Here is a 21,782-nt window from a genome sequence, read left to right as displayed (position 1 = left end):
TTAGCTTCATCTGAAAGGCACAGAGAATATTTATGTGCTCTGATGAGAAAAAGAGGCAAGGCATGTGAACTTGCAATGGCATATAAATAACAAATAGGAAAATAAAACCATCCAAGGCTTCAATCATGCAACAGACACATGCTTTTGTTTGTGTACGTGGGCAGCCCCACAGACTTCAGCAGGAGAACTCTGCAGAAAGCTAAATGACTAAGTGATGGGGAGCGTGGGTGCCAGCAAACACTACGTAATTAATAACACTAATAATGCTGCTTATCATTGGCATCCTAACCAGAAGCAAGATTCGTGATTTATTCTTAAACTAATCTTGAAAGCAGTCCTCAGCACAAGAGGAGACAAAAATGAAAAATATAGATTGTTGGTAAATGAGCATAATCTAAGTGAATACATGGCCTTAATATTAGCAGATAAAAACATTAATCAATTCTCGCTTAAAATCCTAGAAAGCAATGGGCACATTATCAATCCATCCTTTAGCAAAGCTGCTTGTATTAATGCTGCCCATGAATCAGTCTTCAGTCTGGTCCCCTCTGTAGTTAGCTTAAGCTTTTATTCAAATGTTGCCCTTATCTCAGTTGCCAAACTCACATGTCCCAAAAAAAAAAGTTTGAGGAGACGCACTTTACACCCAGCCTAAACAGGCACTGAATTTGTGGTGATGTAGCGGGAACACCTAACCGTGCTTGTAAAACAATCTACGCCGCTCCTGTGTTAGTGTCTGTTGCCTTCTTTCAGTCAAAATGAGCAGACCCAGGAGACATGAACTCAAGGCCAGATTACTTGAACTAGCGGTGCTATGAAACATCCATTGGTGTTCAGTTATCTGAATTAAATACAATTCAGAGTCCAGTGTCTGAAAATCCAGTTCACAGAATTACTATACATCATCTTCATAACTGAAAAGAATGGAGTTTCTGCTGGGCTGTGGAAATGAGCAACCAAAGTTAAGCTAATTCAAGAAGACTCAAAATTGGTTTTCACTGTAAATTTTGAAATATTGATACCAAACGGGGGGGGGAGGGGCTGCTGTTGACTATCTTGGGGGACAGGAGGCCTTGCAGAAGGATCTACATCGATCCGAGCATTGGGCTATGATTAATGGGATGAAATTTAACAAGTCGAAATGCCGGATTCTGCACTTAGGACAGAGCAATGCCGGGCACAAGTATAAACTGGGAGAGGAGTGGCTGAAGAGCAGCCCTGCAGAAAGGGATCTGGGGGTGCTGGTCGAGAGCAGGCTCAGTATGAGCCAGCAGTGTGCTCTGGCAGCCGAGGGCAAACCGCATCCCGCAGTGCACCACACACAGCATAACCAGCCGGTCAAATGAGGCGATTATCCCACTGTGTTCAGCGTTGGTGAGGCCTCACCTTGAAAGCTGTGGGCAGTTCTGGGCCCCACAGTTTGAGAAGGATGTGAAGGTCCTTGAACATGTCCAGAGGAGGGCAACAAAGCTGGTGCCAGGGCTGGAAGGCATGTCTTCTGAGGAGCGGCTGAGGACTTTGGGCTTGTCTAGTTTAAGACAAAGGAGGCTGAGGGGAGACCTCATTGCTCTCTACAGCTTCCTGAGGAGGGCATGTGGAGAGGGAGGTGCTGATCTCTTCCCCCTGGCATCCAGTGACAGGACACGTGGGAATGGCTCAAAGCTGCACCAGGGGAAGTTCAGACTTGACATTAAGAAGCATTTCTTTACTGAGAGGGTGGTCAAATACTGGAACAGGCTTCCTAGAGAGGTGATTGATGCCCCAGGTCTGTCAGTGTTTAAGAGGCATTTGGACAGTGCCCTTAACAACATGCTTTAACTTCTGGTCAGCTCTGAAGTGGTCAGGCAGTTGGACTAGATGATTGGTTTTGGTCTCTTCCAACTGAAATATCTATTTGATATAGAAATAGTCTGAAATAGTCTATTCTATTCTACTCCATTCAAAATGCTGAAGCTCTTTTAATAAAATTCTTGAAAAATGAAAATATTTACTTAGAAAGTAAAACAGAAACAGACTTTTGGTAGAAAAAAAAGGAAAGTTTCAGAAACATGAAAAATTACTAAAAATATGAACTGCCCCACTGCTAAAATTTTACAGATGTTTATAAAGAGCAGCTGTTTTACAGATTCCAGGGAAAAACAGAGGTGTTCGAAACCACTTAAAAAAAAAAAAACACACCAAACAAAAACACCAAGAAATGCTGATCAAAACCAGGTTTTCCCACTGAAAAATGTTTTGATACAGACCTTCCAGACAGCTGCACTCCCACAGTTTCTGGGTGAATTTCTGCATTCTCTAAACACAGACCATGCGTGAGCTTGGGCAAATGAAGTGTTTCCCACCTCAGCTGTCAATCCATAAGATGGGGTTGCTGCACCTCCTGCCTCCTCCTGCATCTGCCAGCCCTGCCCACTGAGCCTCCCTGCAACTGATGCTGCCTGAGCAGACGTTTGGTCAGAACTAAGCACACTAGACCCAAAATCTGTTTGCATGACTGCAGTGTGGAGGAATACAAAAATGTCATTTTTCACATACCGCTCTTACCAGTATCAGCAGTATTTCTTTCTATCTCTTTTTCTAGAGATACGTGAAAGATTAAGAGATTCAGCAAATCAGGCAAAGACAAAACCAAGAATTTTAGAGACCAACTGATAGAGATTTATTTCCTAAAATTCTGCATTCTTGCCACGGAAAAAAGCTTTTGTTCTGTTTTTCCCAATTATCTGTTTACTTTTCACAGCAGATTTATAAAAATCCCAGATTTCCTACAGAAAAATAGCTGTCTCTTCATAGCCAGAAACAGCTGGTAGATGTCAAATTATGAAGTGTTATCCTGTTAAATGAGCTTTTGACCTAGCAAAAATACCATCTTTAGACAGAAACACAGCAGAGGCCCAAGCCTCCCAGCTCTTCCGTCCCTGATACTACACTATCACTCAGCATTTCAAAGGTTTCAACTTCCTTGACATCTTTCATGGGCCATTTACTCCTGAAAGTATGTGAATATATCCATTATGTTTCTTTTCAGATCAAAATTGCTGAAACACTTGCTCAAATTATGACTTGTTTCTCAGGAATGTAACAGAACTGTCACTTAACCATTTTCGTTACCCAAGTCATCAGGAATTAGGAAAAGAGGGCATTGGAAGGAATCAGGATAACATTTTACAGATAAGATGAAAGGTAGGGTATGTACAATTCCAGTGTCCGTGACTATTAGAAGAATGTCTAAGAAAATCAGATGTTCAGCTCTATTCCCAGAGCTTGCAATTGCAGACGTACCTTTGTACCAAGGTCCAGTAAACTTTCCTTATCAGGACATATACCTGACCCCAGACCACCAAGGGCATAAGCAGAACGTATCATGACTGGATAGCTAATCTTTTCAGCTGCCTTCAGAGCATCTTCAATCTTAAAGGAAAGGGGAATACATTTCAGAGATATGACAACAATTAAGATCAATAAAGTCTTCAACTCTGGTTACACAGCTAACTGGAAAGCTCATCAGTAAGACACTAAGCTATCTGAAGATAAAATGAAAAGAATAAAAATTGGCTTTGTAATGTTGCTCCGTTCTGCCAAACAGCAGAAAACTGGAATATGGACTCAGGGAGGTGACTTCTGTCCTTAGTTATCCTCAGACTTTCCATGGACAATGTCCTTACCTGATCTGTCTTCACAGACTTTAGCATGAAATAACCCTTTCAACAGACCTCCTGGTTTAAGACCTGTTTGGTTTCCTCCAAACTCAAACAGGCCTTCCCACTGAACCAATTTTTTTGTTTTCATGCTCCTGTTCTCAAGAAGGATTGCAGTACTGCTGATTTTGAGGACCTGAAATCCTAAGTCTAAATGGCTTGTGCAAGATTTAAAAAAACAAAACAAAACAAACAAACAAACAAACAAAAGCCACTGACATGTTATATATTTTTGTGCTGCAGCACAGAAGTCACCACAACCTAACATACTTTTCCTGTCAATGGGTAAATTAGCTTAGGCTTTCCAAGTGCGTAATTGCATTTTCACTCATTTTAAATCATGGTGAACTAGCATCAATCACTGCGGAGTGCTGATGAAAGTATACAAACTACAGTATCCACAGCTGTATTCAGCTTTCACCCAACAAAACTAGAAAAAAGATTTTAATAACTCAAATGGGCAACAGTAATAGTAATCACATATTCAAAATTATCTGATTTACCGATTCAACTGCAAAGCTAGGAGCAATCTTTTCATTTAGCTCAGTCAGTTTATCGGAAAAAAGCTTTCTATCCTCTGTAGCCATGATGGATTCAACTGATGTACCTAGGACCTTCACACCATACTCCTGCAGGACTCCTTGCTTGAAGAGTTCCACTCCTGCAGAGTAAACAAAGCCACAGTTTTGAGGAATGATGGTAGATGAAGAAAAAAGTATTCAAAAGATACCTGACTAGCTGACAAACATGAAAGTTTCTGTCCTCAAATCTATGAAACCTGGAATATTAGTAAAGTTACTGCTTGGCCACCATCTGCAACACAAAACAAAGCAGTGCAGTTGGATATTGTTGCAACTATGATAACTAAGTCTCTAAGCTGAAAAGCAGGATCTATGAAGTACTTTTAAGTATCAAGAACAGCAATTAGATGTTATGTTCACAGTTTAGCAATTACTCACTCCTCCATGGTCAGGATCTCTGCCTGTATCCCTTAGTAACCTGGGCAACGTATCAGGCACATGGGTCTTGCATGTCTGCACAAATAAAGTCTGCTAAACATGTGGTAAAAACCATGAGTTTGCCTGCAAGGAGTGCCAAGGCACCTGTATCGTACTCACCGCAGTTGAGAGCAGTCTGACCACCCATGCCCAGAATTAATCCATCAGGACGCTCTGCCTTGATGACCTCTGTGACAAACTGCGGAGTGATGGGAAGGAAGTAGACGGCATCAGCCTGCTTTAAGCCAGTCTCATTGGTCTGCACTGAAGCAATATTGGGATTCATGAGGACAATTTTCACATTTTCTTCCTGAAAAATTAAAATCTGCATTAGAACTAGGCATATGTGGAAAAAAAGCTAACAGCAGCAGCAGCAAGGAGAGGTAGGATTCAACAAGCAATTTGCCAACAGCAGAATTTAAAAAGCTTGGTTCCTTACGTACTCTCTGGTAAGGGATTTCTGGTATCTTGTACCAGGCTGAGCTAATGTCAGTTCTTTACTTTCGTGCCTCTGCTTGTCTGTGAATCTTGAGGGAATGGAGATTCCCACTTGATTCAGAAGTTTGGTTGAAATTGTTTAACACACTTAGGAGTTACATAGGGGAGACAGGAACAAACTCCAGCATAATCATGTGTGTCTCCTATTGGAAGTCAGACTAAAAGTGACAAAGCAAAAAAAATTTAATCAAAAAACAATCTTTTCTTGACAAACAGTCTTTGATCGTGGATATCAAGGTAGTTCTCAGATTTTTGTACCAACTAGTACAAGATGACATTTTTTGCTTTGACTTTCCATAAAGATACTTTAATTTTCCTGGTGTTATCACTCCAAAAATCTTGCCCCATAACCTTTTTATTTGATATTGCACATACTAAAAGACAAACTCTGTCTCTATATGTGAGACAAAGGTTAGCCAAAACTTCACACTGTTTTTTCTCTGTCACAGATGAGAAACTGAGATAGTGTGATGATAAAGTTTATTCATTTCCTGCTACACCAATGGGAGTTTTGCCACTCTTTTGGCTACAGAAAGAAATTCACTACAGTTTGCTCATTAATAGAAAAGTCTGAGTTGGATCAACTCTCCTCGCTCTTGAAATATTAGTGTGTAATGAGGAAGCCAACCAAGTTGTGCTAATAATGATGAGACCAAAACATGGCCAACTTCAAAAAACACGTCAATCACAAGCAGATAAAGATGTATTACTTCTTTGTTGAAAAGGTGGACTGGGAAGTGCAAAGGCTGTGGCCTCATCTTTACGAGAACCCATTCTAATCTCCATCAACCTCTAGTAAGGCAATAAACTTCTACAAACAAGCAAACCATTTGCAAACAATGCTAATTATAGATGCAAAATACATTTTAAGAGAAGGATTTGCTATATGAAAGTTGCAGATATTAAGAAAAAATGGTGACTCTCATTAAAAACAGGAACTGTGATGATATTAAAAAGAAACAGGAAGAAGGGTGGTAAACTAAGTCAGCCATTCCTCGAACAAATGCTATGGAAGTGTTGCTGGGACCAGTATAGAAATTCCTATTTTTCCCCAGTTCACAATAAGCATGAAAATGCCATAGGGTTTTTCTGTGTTTATTTAAAAACTTGTGATTCCTTGATCTGTTGGTTTGGGGGAATAAATATATAGCTCACCTGGAGCAGTGGGATTCTCACTCAGAGCTCTGACCGCTCAGTTCAAGTACTGGATAACATTTCTTCTCTTTCCTCTGATAACTTAAAATACTCCCTTAAAGGCTGGCTGTAAATTTCTGCTGACCTTTTTTTTCCTATGAAAAGTTGGATTTTTTTCAGAAGCACATTTTCCTTGGAAATGTGTGGAACAGGGAAGGGAAAGAAGAGAAAATCCTTACGGAAAATATTTTGGATTTAGACAAATGACCCCTGACCCTAAACTGGGTAGTTTTCATGGCACTGCTGAGAGAAAAGGGTAGATCTCTGACCAAAATATTCTCCTCTAATAAATGTACTCAGGAATTCATAGCCACAATTCTGTTGTAATGAATGGGGGAGGGAGAGGTATATCACTTTCTAACAAGCTGGAATATCTGTAAATCTCGGCCCTTTCTTTCCTACTTATCTGGGGCAAGGTGTCTTAAGGACCAGCGATGAGGAAGATAATTAAGGAGAGACTTAATGCTAACTGTGCTGAGACACACGTTTTACTGATATCACATCCTCTGGCCCAAGTGTTCGGGATGTTGGATTTTAATCCACTTGCTGTTTGCCCTTGCAACCCTTCCCTTCAACTTCTGCCTTTTTGATTTTTTATAAGCACATAGCACTCTGTAAAATGGCCCATCCTGATTGGAGATCTTTCTTACAACTAAATTAAACCAGTGAATTAATAACATTCCAGGAAGGTTCCATTCCTCTTTTTGTGTAATATCCACCTGTATTCAGAACAGTTTGGAGAAACCCCACTGCAAGTAATCCAGAAGGTTTTTCAGGTCACCACAAGCCAGTCTCTGTTGTTCACATATGCTTCCAGGTCTTTTCTTCAGAGGATGTTCCTGCCTTTGATGTACATTCATGCAAATACAAATTCACTGACTGAGGAAGTCCCAGCTCCACAGGATTTTACTCTTTAAAAGAGGCACCCATTTGACTGTATAGGACTGGATATTAACACCACCTCCTTATAATGAATCGGCATCCAACAGACTAAGAAGAACAGCAGTACCTAGCAGAATGAATCAGAACATCCAGCAGAGAGAATCAATGTTGGTTATTTATAACAAACAAACAAACAAACAAACAAAAAAAAAATATTGAAGAAGTCTACGGGGAAGGAAACCTCTCTTGTCTGCTGTTAATTGTCCCTGTTCTCTCGCACCCATGCTCTGCAGCTTTCCCCTGGCAGCCACTGACCAACTACCTTCTCTCTCGCATGCAACTGTAAATCACTCTGCCAGAGGCAAGGTCAGGAAGCGCAAGCACTGCCTCTGGAACGGCTGATCAGCCTGCAGATCGGAGCAGCTGGCTGGTGGCCACAGGAAGGGAAAGGGCACTGTGGGAGGTCAAGCTAGGGAGATTTATCATTAAAACCCCCACTTTCTTCCACAAAACAGAGCTGAGTTTGAAGGACAAAAGAGAAAAAAGGGAGAGAAGCCTCCTTTCCAACTCAGGTCATTATCTGCACTTACCAGCTCTGGGATCCTCCACTCCTAACTTGGTCTTGTTTTCTTGATGACATGGCCAGTTAGAAACAGTAGCCAGCAACAGCAATACAGGACGCAAACAAAGCATATACAATACAAGATGTGTTGTAACACCAGGACCAACCCAGAGCAACCCCATATTGTATTTAAGATTACTGTAATAGGTTTTTTCCTTCCTTGACTCCAGGGTCCGTACAGGAATAGAATGGCCCTGATGTCAGAAGAGCCTCAGAGCTGCTCACAATCATCACCTCATCTGAAGGCAGCTGCTACATGTGCTCTGTCAGACAGACCTCTACAAGCTCTCCTCCTTCTTCATATGAGGTTAGACATGACCTAAGGGGCCCAGGTAACTGTTACATTACCAGTAATAACCCCATCACAGGAAAACTGCTATGCTTCTACAGCTTCTCCTAGCACAAACTTTTCCCTGAACACCCTTTGCTTTGCACTTCTGCAGCATGAAACAGCCAGAGCGAATCAGACCCCAAAACCCATCGTGTGAGTGCACTATGCAGGATGCTTCAGCACAAGCACCATTTTAAATGCATGCATTTCTCAGGCATGTACAGAAGTACACATGCATTTTTGTTTGCTTCAGAATAATACAGCTCTCCAATACTCAGAAAGAAAAATTGGGAACTGGGTAATAAGTTTACTGCACAAAATTCATCCAAAGGAATGACTTTTAATTCATTCCTTTCAATTATGAATCTATTCTGGAAACAAATCTTGGCACATATGAACTTTAAAAAGTTCATCCCATCTAAAAGTAAATACCATTCAGAAAAACTGCCTTGATAAGGGGTTCAAAAATCTTTTGCATAACAGTCTTGACAGCAGTCAACCATTCAGCGGCTGTTATTATTTGTCTACCTTGCAGTGTGTTAGCATATCATACCTTGCAGTGTGTTGGCATATCACAAACATTTCAGTAATTTCAGCCCAGGTGTAGCTGACCATATTCCTCCTCTTCATTTCCATTCAAAATTACAAGCTTGGAGTGACCAGTCACACATCACAAATAACAAAATGCTTGAAGACAGCAATGGAAACCTTGAGAAGACCTCTCTTTGGAAGATAATTCTGAGTGGTTAACTCGCATCACTCAACAAACATATCCACAAACAAAAAATGCCTAAATTTCCCTACAGTCATTTATTCTCGCCAGCTTCCCTGCCCCCGTGATACCATAGTTGGATGATCATAGTTAGCTGTGAGAAGGTAAAGTAAATTACATTAGGTTAGAATCTGCAAAGTATCCTCTCACCTTCATGGCTTTCACAGCCTGGGATCCAGAGTAATCAAATTCCCCTGCCTGACCGATCGACAGACCCCCAGATCCTAGAATGAGAACTTTGGAAACCTGGAAGTGTAAAACAACATGAAAAAAAATCAGTTCCATGGTAGCGGATGTTGAAATAACAGAGACTGTGCAGCACTGAACAGCATCAAATTACAAACCATAAATCCTAAAAAGAGAAGAAAAGTCACCTCCAAAACCAGTTTTACTTCTAAGAATATTTCTACTGGACTTCTTCCATATATCTCTGGTTAGAGAAACACATGACTTACGCATAATGCATACAATAAATGTCTTAATTGTATCATGTGTATATTGAGACAACCATGCCTCACTTCAGCTGCCCACAAAGTCCAACTGCCTTCTAAGATAGCAAAACTTGTATGAAATTCAGCTCACGCTAGGAATTTCAGACTTATTTGCTAAGCAACAGAGCATCAACATTATGCTGCTAGCACAAAATCTCATGGTCAGATTATCCCAGGGCACCTCATATACTGCTATGAGACTACGCTTCTTGGGAGAACTACAAAGAAAAAAAATACATTAAACATCAGATCTTAAATCTTACTCAAAGAAAAGGGAGTTAATAACACAAGAGACGCCTGATGACTGTGAGACAGGCAGCTGACAGACTTTTTCTAAGGTAAGCTTCCTTTGACTTCCACGGTTTTTGTGCCATTTTGTACCGTGGGTTCAGTAGGAATTAACTATTTCCTGGCCTCACTGACAGGCATGAATAACAGGTACCTGTACACTGACCTCCACTCTGGAAGCTGTCACTCCAGCCTTGGGCAGGACTGAGGAAATGGTAGTGCCTTTCCCTCTCTTAACCAGTGAAATAAATGAATCAAACAGGAACTAGGAAAAATAAACACATATGTTTAATCCCCAAAGTGGAATTAAATAAATACCAAGCAAAGAAGGGAAAAACAGGCCATTTGTGAGCAAAAGCTATCAACTCTGCTCTGCTGCCTTCAGAAGGCAGATTTACCCCATCAGAGAAGAGGGGATCATTACTTGAAGTTTGTTTAACAATTTTGACATATCTGACAAAGCTGCATTCAAGAAAGTGAGGTCATATCAGGAAGAAAACACGTATCAATCATGTCTGTGTGCTCTGCTTGTATATGGCTGGCAGTGTAATGAGCGAGCGGGCATTAAAACCTAAAATACAGAAGACCATACCGTTAACCAGCTCAAGGGAAGCATCTGGAATGGAGCCTGCTCCAGAGCTGGGATCTGAACAGGCGTATCTAAACATCAGTTGTGTTAAATCAGTATTGTCCTTCCAGAAGATACCCCAGATCAGCTGTGAGAAAAGTGTTCTCCAGCCAAGCCAGGCAGGGGAGGCAGCATGACTGCCACTGACCACCATGCAGGCGGCTGCAGACAGTGGGACAGGCTCCCCACCTGACCCCGCACTTGTAGAGCTTCTGTCCAGACAGCCCCTGAAGCTGGCTGCTGGGAATCACCTCTGGAAGGAGCACAGATGGGTCCTGCAAGCCTGATAGGATAGGCACTATGTTATCAAACCCATTCCAGCAGTGGAGTGCACAGACTTGGAAAAGACACAGCTGAGGGTTGTTTTCAGTTCTCTGAGATTCACTAGTCAATCAGATTGCTAGGAAACTTCTTGATATCAAGAGATTTACTTGCAGGTTTAATCAACATCATCAAATTAAGATTAAAATAAGCACTTTTATGTATTCTTCCATCTTCCTCTCTCAAGAAGTGCTAAATAGTTTATTTATGTTCAGACATGCCTCCTCTGCCTTCCACATCCCCTGTTGCTGCTTAGTCATACTCTGTGACTACGCAACCAGTTGTTACAGAATTTGTGCAAAGTCACAGATGGGGGATTAAAATTTCATTTCACTTAGGAGAACCAGAGTGAAGAACATAACTCTACAGTAATTATAAAATTTGAAAGTGGAACTAAAATGTATTAGAAAGTTAATGATTTTATTACAAAGCATCTGGCTAGTATTTTTTTCTGTTAAGATAAAATCTTTTTACTTTTGCAATCACCCCAGGTACAAGAGATTTGAGCCTGATCCTGCAAAGGCTTAAGCACTTCAGTAACTTCCAACACACAAATAATCCCACCAGGACTCAAAGCATACACGTCACATGAATGGAATCATTGATCCAAAGCACAGAGAAGTCAATAGATGCCTTGCTGCTGATTGTAATTAGCTGTGGATCAAGCTAAGCAGACACAAGCCTATGCATGATTAGGCCCTCTGTTAGGATCCCGACATTTCCAAAACCAAATTTAGGACCATCACCAACATAAAGACTTGTCACTGTCGCTGATACATATCTGCACTCCCTAGGACATCTGAAAGTGAGCCCAGATCAACTCTCATACAATACCTCTGTGTCTCTTGGCCCAGGATTTGCATCTGGGTAGAACTGTGTTGTGAAAATTGGTCTGGTCTCATGCATAATTCCCTGCAGAAATAAAAACAATTGTCTTAGACACCTTCTTGCAAGCAGGCAAGGGAACAGAAAGCCACACCTTATCCCTGTAAGCACTGAAGGCCAAAGGACTGGGGTGTTTCTAGGGGCTGCCAAATTTACACCCATTTTATTCCCAGTCTTCAAACAATGTCTTATCTGAGGAATCATTAAGCCTTTTGCTCTTCTGCTAACACTTCAATACCTGTATAACCCACTGAGCTGTGCGTGGACAAGCAGCATAGTGGAGACATCACATCCACTACAACAGCAAACACTACTAAGTGGTAAGCACTTAACAGAACAGATAGGCTAGTGTCCCTCCAGAGGTAATCCTGGACCAGGCAGAGAAGAAAAAAATACATGGCAAGAAAAGACATTGGACAAGACTGTTATGGAATGAACGGTTTTACCATCCTGACCTGGCTGGTTCTATTACAGGAGAGATGTATTTGGGTAATGCTCTTTACTTCCTAACTCACTTTAAATACTGACGCAGGGCCTTGCACAAGATCTCTGCCCTGGGTTGTTTGTTGTCAGGCCTGTGATGAAGGGGGACCACGGCTCTGGACAAACAATTGCTATGAAGGATCTAAACTGAGTTTGGAGACAGTGCTTGTAGTTTCAGTTGGAGCAAGGAAAAACAGACCTCACGTTTGCATAGCCTGATAGCACCAAGCAGCATGGTCCGCTAGGAGACTACCCTGCAGCTGTCGTTGCTACGTCCCCCAATTCCAGATGAAAGTAGAGAAGTCCCTCAAGAGGCAACCCAGGAAAAAGTAGTTCTGATACAACCAGCTTCCCTTAGGAATAGATAAAGGAATCTCAACAGCTCCTGTAGAGAAACAGTGCCATCCAGAGCTGCAGGGTGCAATGCTGGGATAGGACAGGGATGAGACATGATCTACTGACCACAGCTGATCCATTATGGCATGGGTTTCTGCACTCAGAGTAAAGAATGGCATCAGTCTGTCACACTTTCCCTGAATGCTCATGTTACTTCTAGTTCCATACAAATATCTTCTTAAAATATGCACTCCATGGCTTGTCAGTATTTGGAAACCTGTGTTGGCCCTGTCCAGCTGTGATGGGTCAGGTCGGTGACAAGAAATGCTTTTTTCTCTTTCAAACAGAAGAATGCAACAGACTGCACATGAGAGCCCATCCAACACTGTTTGCGTTTGTGCATCCCATGCTAAAAAAAAAAAAAAAGTTGCTCTTGTGCCTCTCAACCTATGAAGGTTTAGGCGACTAATGCTGCTTTGCAGCTCAGAGAAATGGTCCTTTAGCTCACATAAAAGAATGTCATGCATCTAGAGCCAGAAGACTCATGTCTAACCTTATCACTTGCTTTATGCAACAGCAGCATCACGCTTGTCTCCAATCTTCAGCTAAAGTAAACATGAAAGGCCTGGGGATGAAAGAGTTCAGTTTGTCAACACAGCTAAACCAAACTCATCTCAAAAATTGAACCGAACAGCTCCAAATTTTTTGTATTAATATCTTGTTTGGTAACATTTGTCTTTGTTTAGATACGTCTGTAAGGATAAAGAAAACAGCAACTGACAAACAACAAACTTATTCTAAAACCATCAGCTAGAAATTACTGCTCCTCGATCCTGCAAAGTGTAGCCAGGATATGCCAGAAGAGCACTGTTCAATCTGCCAGACCTGATGTGGGGTATTTATACAAAACAACCCAGAGGCATACTCCTTTGGGGAAACTGCTTTTGAAAATACCTTCTTTTCAATGATTTTCTGATAAATAATAATACTTCACTGATTTGTACAACACTGGGCCTAATGGACAAGGTTTAAAACAGGCAATTACAAAGCCTGAGTTCTGTCTCAATGTCTGTCCAACCTTGTCAAAACTGAGCTATGGGATATTGTTTTTCTTCCTCCGCTTTTCCCTGTTCAGCTGTGAACCTCCAGAGGCCAGGCATTTTAAAATTTTTTTTCCTCCTACATGAACATCCCTTCACATGAGACCTCTACCTTAGATCCTGTAAGTTGTTCTCTAGAGCTAACTGCCTCTCTCTCTCACGACTTTAGTCCTTAGAATTCTATTTACAATAACAGACCAAATTAGACTGCCATAACATTCCTTTTCTGTGCTGGACAACACAGAACCACTGCAGCGAAACAGGCTAGTGCACCTGCAGCACAAGCCCTAAGACAATGGTAACTGAGTGAGCACCACTAATGGTATGGAAATCACAGAAGTTAATAAGGCAGCTGTTCAACAAGGGAAATCATAAGGTCACTGTTGCAAATCCTACACTTTGGGCTAGTATGGAGAATAGTGGTAATGGTTCACCCCTTTTTGGGCTGTAAGGAAGGGCGCCAAGTAGACAGTCAGATCACCAAGTTTAGTCCAGATAACTAATTCTTATCTGATAGCAAGCTTCCAGGAGAGAGTGAGAGAAAAAAATAAAGTGAGACAAAGCCTTCGCTCACTAGAGGCTGCTGTGTGCAGGTATCTGGAAAGCATGAGCTCACCTCATTTGTTTGATCATTGGCATTCACAAAGAGAGGTTTCCAGCCAGGTGGGAGGGTAGAGCTGTTGATGGCATAACCGTGGTTCTGAGCAGTGATAACAGCCTGTCCATTCACTGCATTCAGGACAGGCTGGTTCTGTCCTCTGAAAGAGAAAGGATCAGAGAACAGGGGACGGAAGTGCTAGATGTGTCCAAATGCCACAATTAGAAAGAGCTGATAACTGTGGGACTATACACAGTTGTTCAATAGTAGCTGTTCAATACTGGCAGCCAATCTCAAAATGATAAATCCTGGGAGAAACTTCGCTATCCTTCAATTCGATGGGGATCAATTATATCACATACTTTCAAAACACCCTCAAAAAAAGCAATGCATGACATGGCACTTTAAATTAAAGGCAAGGACAATGGCTAGAATGAAGAAGTAATGTTACTGCCATGCTAGCTCCTGCTAAGGCAGTTCAGAAGCAAAGCACTGCTGCTCAGTGGCCTTTCCCAGTGCTGAGCTGGTCTATCTGGGCCCTGGGAAGCAGAAGAGCTGCCGCACCTGTTGGCCATCTGCATCTTGTAGGAAGTAGCTCCAGCTGCTATTCCAGTGATTAGATTCCCCATGCTAATTCCAAACAAGGGCTCTGGGCGATTGCTCTCCAGGACCTAAAATGAAAAGGTTTTTCAAGAGCTACTGGAATAATGCCTCTGTTCAGCAACTCCAGCATAAACCCTGCTAGTTCCTTCACAGCAGCCACACAGACTTTGGAAAAAGCTGAATGCAATGGTGGCAACAACCTATAAAGGAAAGTTTCCTCCTCTCCTCTGCTTCAGAGGGAGCCCTCAGAGCACAGCTTGATGTCTTGGTCTACTTGAGGGGAATAAGCAATGACAGTCTGCATTACAGCCATTTAGCACATGACTTTATTTCAAATGGGAGCACTGTGAAATTAGGGCTGTTCTTCCATAAGGTCACAGAGGTCCTGAAAGAGCACGGGGTACTTGAAAGTGCCGGTAAGGTAACTGTGGTAATCATGTTTACTATGTGTTGTTCACCAAGGTCTGTATAGCCTTATTGTAAATTCTGGTCTGGTGACAACTCCCAGTGGGCCAAGATGAGGAATATCCCAGGCAGCGGAAATGACTGAATAACATTTGGTCCATAATGTGTTAGTACTACCAACTGTTGAGATTTCAGGCATTTAAAAAAAAGGCAAATAACCAAGAATAATTGGCCTATGGCTATTACACTGTACCTTTCTGACATTCTGAATCACCTCCTGGGCCTTCATGGGATCCCCTGGACCTCCGGAAATTATGAGCCCATCATACTCCATGCTGGTGAAATCATGGTCCCAAGGAACCAAGTGCACTTCTGCACCTCGCTGGGAAAAAAAACCAATGGAACAAGAAATGAGGGGAGCAGGGGAACAAACCAGTTTGTGTCAGGAGGTTGCTCCCATACTCTCATGTCCCAGAGGTTGAGTTTGGACTTCAGTCATTCCTTTGCCAGGGACAATAATGAGGCTTCTCTCCACTATCTGCCCAGATAATTCTCATGAAACTGGTAGACTTAGTCTCTTTGAACAACCTCAGTGTTTGTCAACTTCATCTAAAATTCACTAATATGAGATCAAATGGAATGCAAAACAAATGTGTATGCACACATATAAAATATGTTTACTTTTACATGGTTCATTCATCCTAACTGCTAAAATAGGGCTTCATAGCTTTGTTCTATGACAAGCCAGAAATAGTTCTGCACATCAAAAGTGGGACGAACATCCACATTAACTAAAAAAACAGAAACAGGGAAACTCTGTACATCTAGAGAGTGAGAGGACACCGCATTCATTCCTCCTGTGTGCCTAAAGAAAGGACTGCTACACACCTGTGCTAACAGCAGGAAAAGATTTTCAGAGAGTCACAGACTTACAGAATAAGTCAGGCTGCAGGGACCGCAGGAGGTCATCCGGTCCAATCCCTGCTCAAAGCAGGGGTAACTTCAACTTTTGGGCAGGTTGCTGAGGGCATTGGTCAGTTGAGTTTTCCGTATCTTCAAGGATGGGCATTCCACAACTTCTCTGGGCCCGTGTCAGCCATTCATCACCCTCACTGCAAAATTTTTCCTCCCGTTTATTTCTTTTGGACAACATTGGGTTGACCTTCTTTGGTTGTTCTTTAGAGAGACTGTGCCTTGTCCTTTCAATGCCCACCTTTCAGGAATTCTCTCATGGTTGAAAGGTTGCTGCACAGGTCCTCTTCCTTACCTCCTCAACACAGTGTACCATGTTCAGAAAACACCTCCCAGTCCATAAAAATCATCCTAAAACTTGTACCTCATTTTGGGAGGGAAACTGCTACGAGAAGGGATGTGTCCAGGTGGCAGAAAGGCTAGTGAATACAGGCAAGGCTTTTACCAACGCAAAAGAAGAGATGAAGGACATAAAGCACTGACCTACCTTTACCAGCAGACGGATAACATTGTGCTTCAACCCACAGTCGACAGCTACAACTTTAATTGGATTCCCTCTGCCATAAACCTTGACTTCCTGTAAAAAGACAGACTATGGTGTAAATGACATAATACCCCCCACCTCCAAAACACAGGGAAGAGGGGTAGAATAACTTTTCACTAACATGCAGCAACTGGTACTTAACAACTAATTTACATGGAAATCTCCAGAAGTACTGCAGACATTAGAGCTTCCTTCATTTTTCTGTGAAAGTAGACCTTATAATGCTCTTTTATATATTGTCAATTACAGTAGTAACAGCAATCCTTAAGAAATCACTTGTTTCCATAGCTAATGACAAGCTTTTTTCCTGTGTTTCACCTCATTAGCAGTGAAGCAGCAAGCCAGTTTTCACAGTTTACTGCAGCCCAAGAGAAATGCCAGATACATGGCAAGAGATTTTCAGCTGAAGGGAAGTTATCCTACTGATGCCAGTGGAGCAAGGCTACTTCACACCAGCTACAGGTCCACCACTTTAAACACCACCCTGACCCCCCCAGTCACAGTAAGATCAAAGCATAGCACAGCTGGAGATATCCTGTGACTGATGCTGTGCATCACAGCAGTACAGACCAGGCCGAGCATGCCACTGAGCATGGCCTATGCTCACGTGGACCTGAGAGTTTTACATATCAGACAACACTTCTCCTTCTCTTCCAGCTGCTGTTCCTTAACCCATTTCACAAAGTAATTTGCCACCAGTCCCAAATCTGGGCCATTAAGATTTGCACACCCATTTATCTATTGGTTGCAACCAACAGTGAAGTCAAACCTCCATATGTTATGTGGGTCTTGATACTGCAACGTGCAGACATATTGATTGACAGCTGTAGCACTGATGTAAGGTTATTTATGGACAGCTGCTTTCTGAAGCTTGCTGAATTATTTTACTTGTTACATGACTGCAGTTAGCACCAGGCTGGGAGGTTATTCATCAATAAGCTGATAAGGCAGTCTTCTTCCTTCTAAAAACAAACTCTGTACTTACCTTCAGTTTGGCTTTTCTCTTGTGCAATACACCACTGAAAAAAAGTCTTTTTTTTTTTTTTTTAAACTAAGTAACTCCCTTTTCATCATCTTCCTTGGTATTCATATTTCACAGCTGGGCCCCTTTATGAAAAGATGCTAAAATCCATGCCCAATGTGCCTGGTGCTGGGATGAACTGAAACTTTTCATAGGAGCATTACAATCCGCCAGCAGGAAAAACATCCCCCTCTACAGGGAACCCAAGATGAGGCATATTAGCAGAATATTACAACTCCTCCCTCTGTGTTTTCCTAACTCAGTTCTTCTTTTAACTTCTACCTTCCTAAAGATTAAGGTGAAGAGACTTTTAGGATGCAAGAGCATGTCCGATGTAAGGACAGCTCTGATCATCATCAGGAGTGACTTACTGCCATGTCAGGAGCACGGGTGGAAGAGATGGGGTGCAAGGAGCCACCTGCTTTCACTACAAGGTTTCAAGCTGCAACACATGAACCAGCAGTGGTCCCTAATCCACCTTTGAGGACATGACTCAGCACAGAGCCAGTAGTGTTACCACTGCTGTTGCAACTACTGCTGTGTAATGCTAAAAGGAGATTTTTGTATCTGAACATATCTTGTAGTTCACACTATACAGTCACATGGCAAAGTACCCCACAATGCCTTTCTGAGAATGAGCAGAATGGAAATCATATCGAAACTGGGTCTTGTTAGATCATTCAAAGCTTCTGATATGAAGCTGTGCTCGACATCAAATATTATAATATATTCACAGTCACAAATACACAAGTGGATTCTACTTTCACAGTCCATGGTGGAACTGTATCACTGCACAGGAATTTTATGGGTCTTTGACCTGCTGTCCTTCAGACTTCTGGGAAGTGGGTTTCAAAAATCTCAATAAAATTAAGGTGCCCAGTTCTCACAGAAACTAACTTAGTGCCAGAGTCCCTTAAGAAATCTCACGCTTCTTTTTTAAAAGGGCTTTTGGAGACCCCTCAATTCCTCACAACATCTGTACTTAAAAATCTGCAAAAGATTATGAAGCAATGATCTCGCTCAAAGCTTCTCCTTGGCTGTTCTAATGGCCACAGGGAGTTGTGGGACAAAATTGCATTGAGGTACTTTAATTACCCCACTCTCTAAACTCTTCCCTGTCTAGTTAATCAGGCTATGATTTGTTACATTTCCTTCACTAGCAAGACTGATTTTAGGTGTTGCTCTCTTCACAACCCTCCTCCCACTTCTCAGACTTATTATTCCTCTCTACAGAGCACTGACCCCTGCATCTGGCCAAGAGTATGTCTAGACAGATACCAGACTGAGAACTGGATCAGGGAACTGTTAAAATATGTTCCTTTTAAAGCCAGAGGATTTCCCTCATCTGTTCACTGCACAGCCTATAAAAAACTGTCCCCGTCTGAGAGGATGATGTGAGCAGGTTGCAAGCCAGCAGTCAGGGAGAGTAGAAGCTCCTGCCGGCAATAGTGCTAAGGAAAAAAAAAGAGTATGTGGAGCTGTATGGACAGAAGTGACCTTTTAGCTTCAGGGGGTTAAATTCCTCTCATCTGCTTTGGGATCCTGACCATCACATGCACTAAAATACACCTCCAACAAAAGTTTCTGCAAAATACTGGCAGTTTTCTACATTCCCTGCCCTGTATAGGCAACATTGGCAAATAGAGTCTATACCACTAGCATCTAAAGGAGAGAGAAAAAAATTTAAAAATCAATAACTCCTAATGTACAATTGATAAGCAGAATCCTGATCTTATTGTACCCTGATTTACATGAAAATAGCTGTTTGGCGACAGATAGATTATCCTGTCCAGTAATTACCAACATTGAACAGCTTACTTAATTTTCAGCTTTATTTGTGATGTTGCTTTTTAAGCCTATAAAATGAAGTTATAAATATAATGAGACCACTAAAGCTCCATTAATCTTATTATATCTACCTTTTAGAAGCTATTTGCAGCATCTTTACAGTAATTCTGTCTTAGTAATTGCAGAATTTAGCATCAGCAACCTTACCTATTTCTGAGTTACTGCTCAAAACAGCTCCACCTGCATCTTGCAATCATAGATCACAACCTCAATAAGCAATTGCCATCCTTCTGTGTAGCAACGAGGCCCTGACTCAAAATACAGTGGAGGCATTGAGTTGGCGAGATCCCCTAAGGTGAGATTTCCAAGGTGGCCTATGTGCTCCAATGGCAACCCAGGTAAACAGTTACTACTGTAAATTCAAGCCTGGATGGAGACTGCGCTTCAAATTCCCACTTGCTCACCAACCAGTCTGTTCAGGACGGCTTCATACTCATGCCACTAACACATCAGCTTGTGCCCAAGAACAGTACTCAAGTAACTATTTGCAGAGCTCTTCCAGAACCTCGCTGTTCTTGAAGGAGCTGCAAACACCATAACCAGCACAGAATTAGTAAAAGGGACTCATACACCCATTTCCCACTTCAGTCAATGGGATTAAGCACCCAAGGCACTCTTTATCCCACAATTAAATCCCCAGAGGGTTCACAATTTACGACATTAGCCCTTGCACTGGAACAAGAATAGTTACTATTTTTAGTATAGGCTTTGTTTGCTACATCCTCATGACTTGTAATGTTCTTCTCAGCTTGTGGTCAAACAGTTTGCATGCCCAGCTAACAGTGTACAAACATAACTGCTGTTCTGTACATATCTATAGCCAAAGCAGGCTATGTCAGTAATAATAGATCCAGGGAATTCCTAACTGGGTCTCTTTTTGAAATCTAGAAATATCTTCTGGAATCACCTCAACAAAATTATACCTGAACACAGATTATCAAATGTTATTGTGAGCTTTCCTGAAATTTATTTAAGGAAAGCAATAATTCTTTTTATTAATTCTTCTTATGTTTGAAAATGTCCACCATATACTACGTCTAACTGTATCCTCAGTACTTCTCAATCCTGTCTTTGCAACACACAATCCTCTGATCAGAGTACTGTTCGGACTACATCTAGCTCAACAGTTCATTTTACATCTTCAACACTGCACCTAAGGAGCCATGGGGGATTCTACAAGGATGATGTTGAGATCACAGTTCTTCAATGGTCTGGAAAGGTGTATGGTTTAGAAAAGGACCGCAAATTGTTTGTTTAGAAAAACTAGACGATCCCTAGAGCAAATGGGGAGCAGTTACTACCTGGAGTGTATAGCCCTGGGATTACAGAAGAACTTCTCACCTTTGTTGAAACTTCTGCAATTAAGTTTTGCTTATTTGGGTCTGCAAACTCCATGGGTTGACCTTCAAATTCAATCTTCCCAAGTACTGTGCCCTGTGGAAATACACCAGTAAACAGTAAAGCATGAGAAAAGGAGAAGCTGTGAACACTGGGACAAGGTGCTGACAGGCACAGCGACTGGAACAGCTGTTTAGAGATGGTTTCTTGGCAGCTTATATCCATTTCTAGCATCTTCAGAAGTTTATGAGCCTAGCTTGGTATCAAAAATCTCTTTAAAGTCCTTCCTTTGGGGGAAAGGCATTGTCAGTAAAATTTGTTAATAGGCAGTTTGGCAAGTTGTCTAGTGACAGTAAAATGGGTTGCCTTCCAAGAGGATCAGAATTCAGATCCCCAAATAACTGTTGTTTAGATCTGAGAGTAATCCACAAAGCAGTGTGAAGCTTTTTGGTTTTGGAAACCCACTGTGAGGTCTTCAGCCACCTCCTGTGGATAGCTACAAGGCAGCAGAGCTGGGGTAAGGCAAAGCTATGTAGGAGGCAGGTCAGCACAGCTGTTTTCTGAACAAATTGTTACAAAAAAATCACCTCCAGCAAGCTCTATTCTTTATTGATGTTACCACCTTGCAGAAGTAAGGACACTCTTGCTCTTCCAGCAGCGTATCCTTCTCCGCCTTCTGCTCATTAAAGTTCTCAGTGGAAAAATCCCTATTTTGGCTTTGCCCCACTCCTGGAATAAGTGGGATTAACCTAGGGTTAACCTCTGCTCAACATAGGCAACACAGAACTTTTCAAGGATGGAAGGGGGAAGTAAACAGAGGAAGTCAATATTTTGTTGTAACTTTCAAGGCATAACCCTTTCATGATAAAACATGTTAAAGTCGGCTCACCCTGTACATATCAGACCGACATGCACACCAGGATTGC

General features: G+C 41.8%; 1 protein-coding gene across 1 annotated transcript in view; it reads right to left on the bottom strand.

The window, feature by feature from the left end:
* Positions 1-21,782, bottom strand: part of CPS1 (carbamoyl-phosphate synthase 1) — a gene marked incomplete at both ends in the record, with an annotated part of 94,945 nt that overhangs the window by 56,616 nt on the left and 16,547 nt on the right. The window contains 11 exons of the mRNA XM_082001397.1: positions 3,283-3,411; positions 4,202-4,359; positions 4,817-5,006; positions 9,146-9,241; positions 9,941-10,039; positions 11,558-11,635; positions 14,144-14,285; positions 14,690-14,796; positions 15,387-15,515; positions 16,593-16,682; positions 20,860-20,952. Coding sequence (XP_081857523.1) covers positions 3,283-3,411; positions 4,202-4,359; positions 4,817-5,006; positions 9,146-9,241; positions 9,941-10,039; positions 11,558-11,635; positions 14,144-14,285; positions 14,690-14,796; positions 15,387-15,515; positions 16,593-16,682; positions 20,860-20,952 — 1,311 coding nt within the window. The remainder of the gene's footprint in view (positions 1-3,282; positions 3,412-4,201; positions 4,360-4,816; positions 5,007-9,145; positions 9,242-9,940; positions 10,040-11,557; positions 11,636-14,143; positions 14,286-14,689; positions 14,797-15,386; positions 15,516-16,592; positions 16,683-20,859; positions 20,953-21,782) is intronic.

The sequence above is a fragment of the Phaethon aethereus genome (genome assembly GCF_964289735.1).
Source record: "Phaethon aethereus genome assembly, chromosome: 6".
Lineage (NCBI taxonomy): Eukaryota > Metazoa > Chordata > Aves > Phaethontiformes > Phaethontidae > Phaethon > Phaethon aethereus.
The sequence above is the reverse complement of the archived record's forward strand: the minus strand, read 5'-3'. Positions and strand labels throughout refer to the sequence as shown.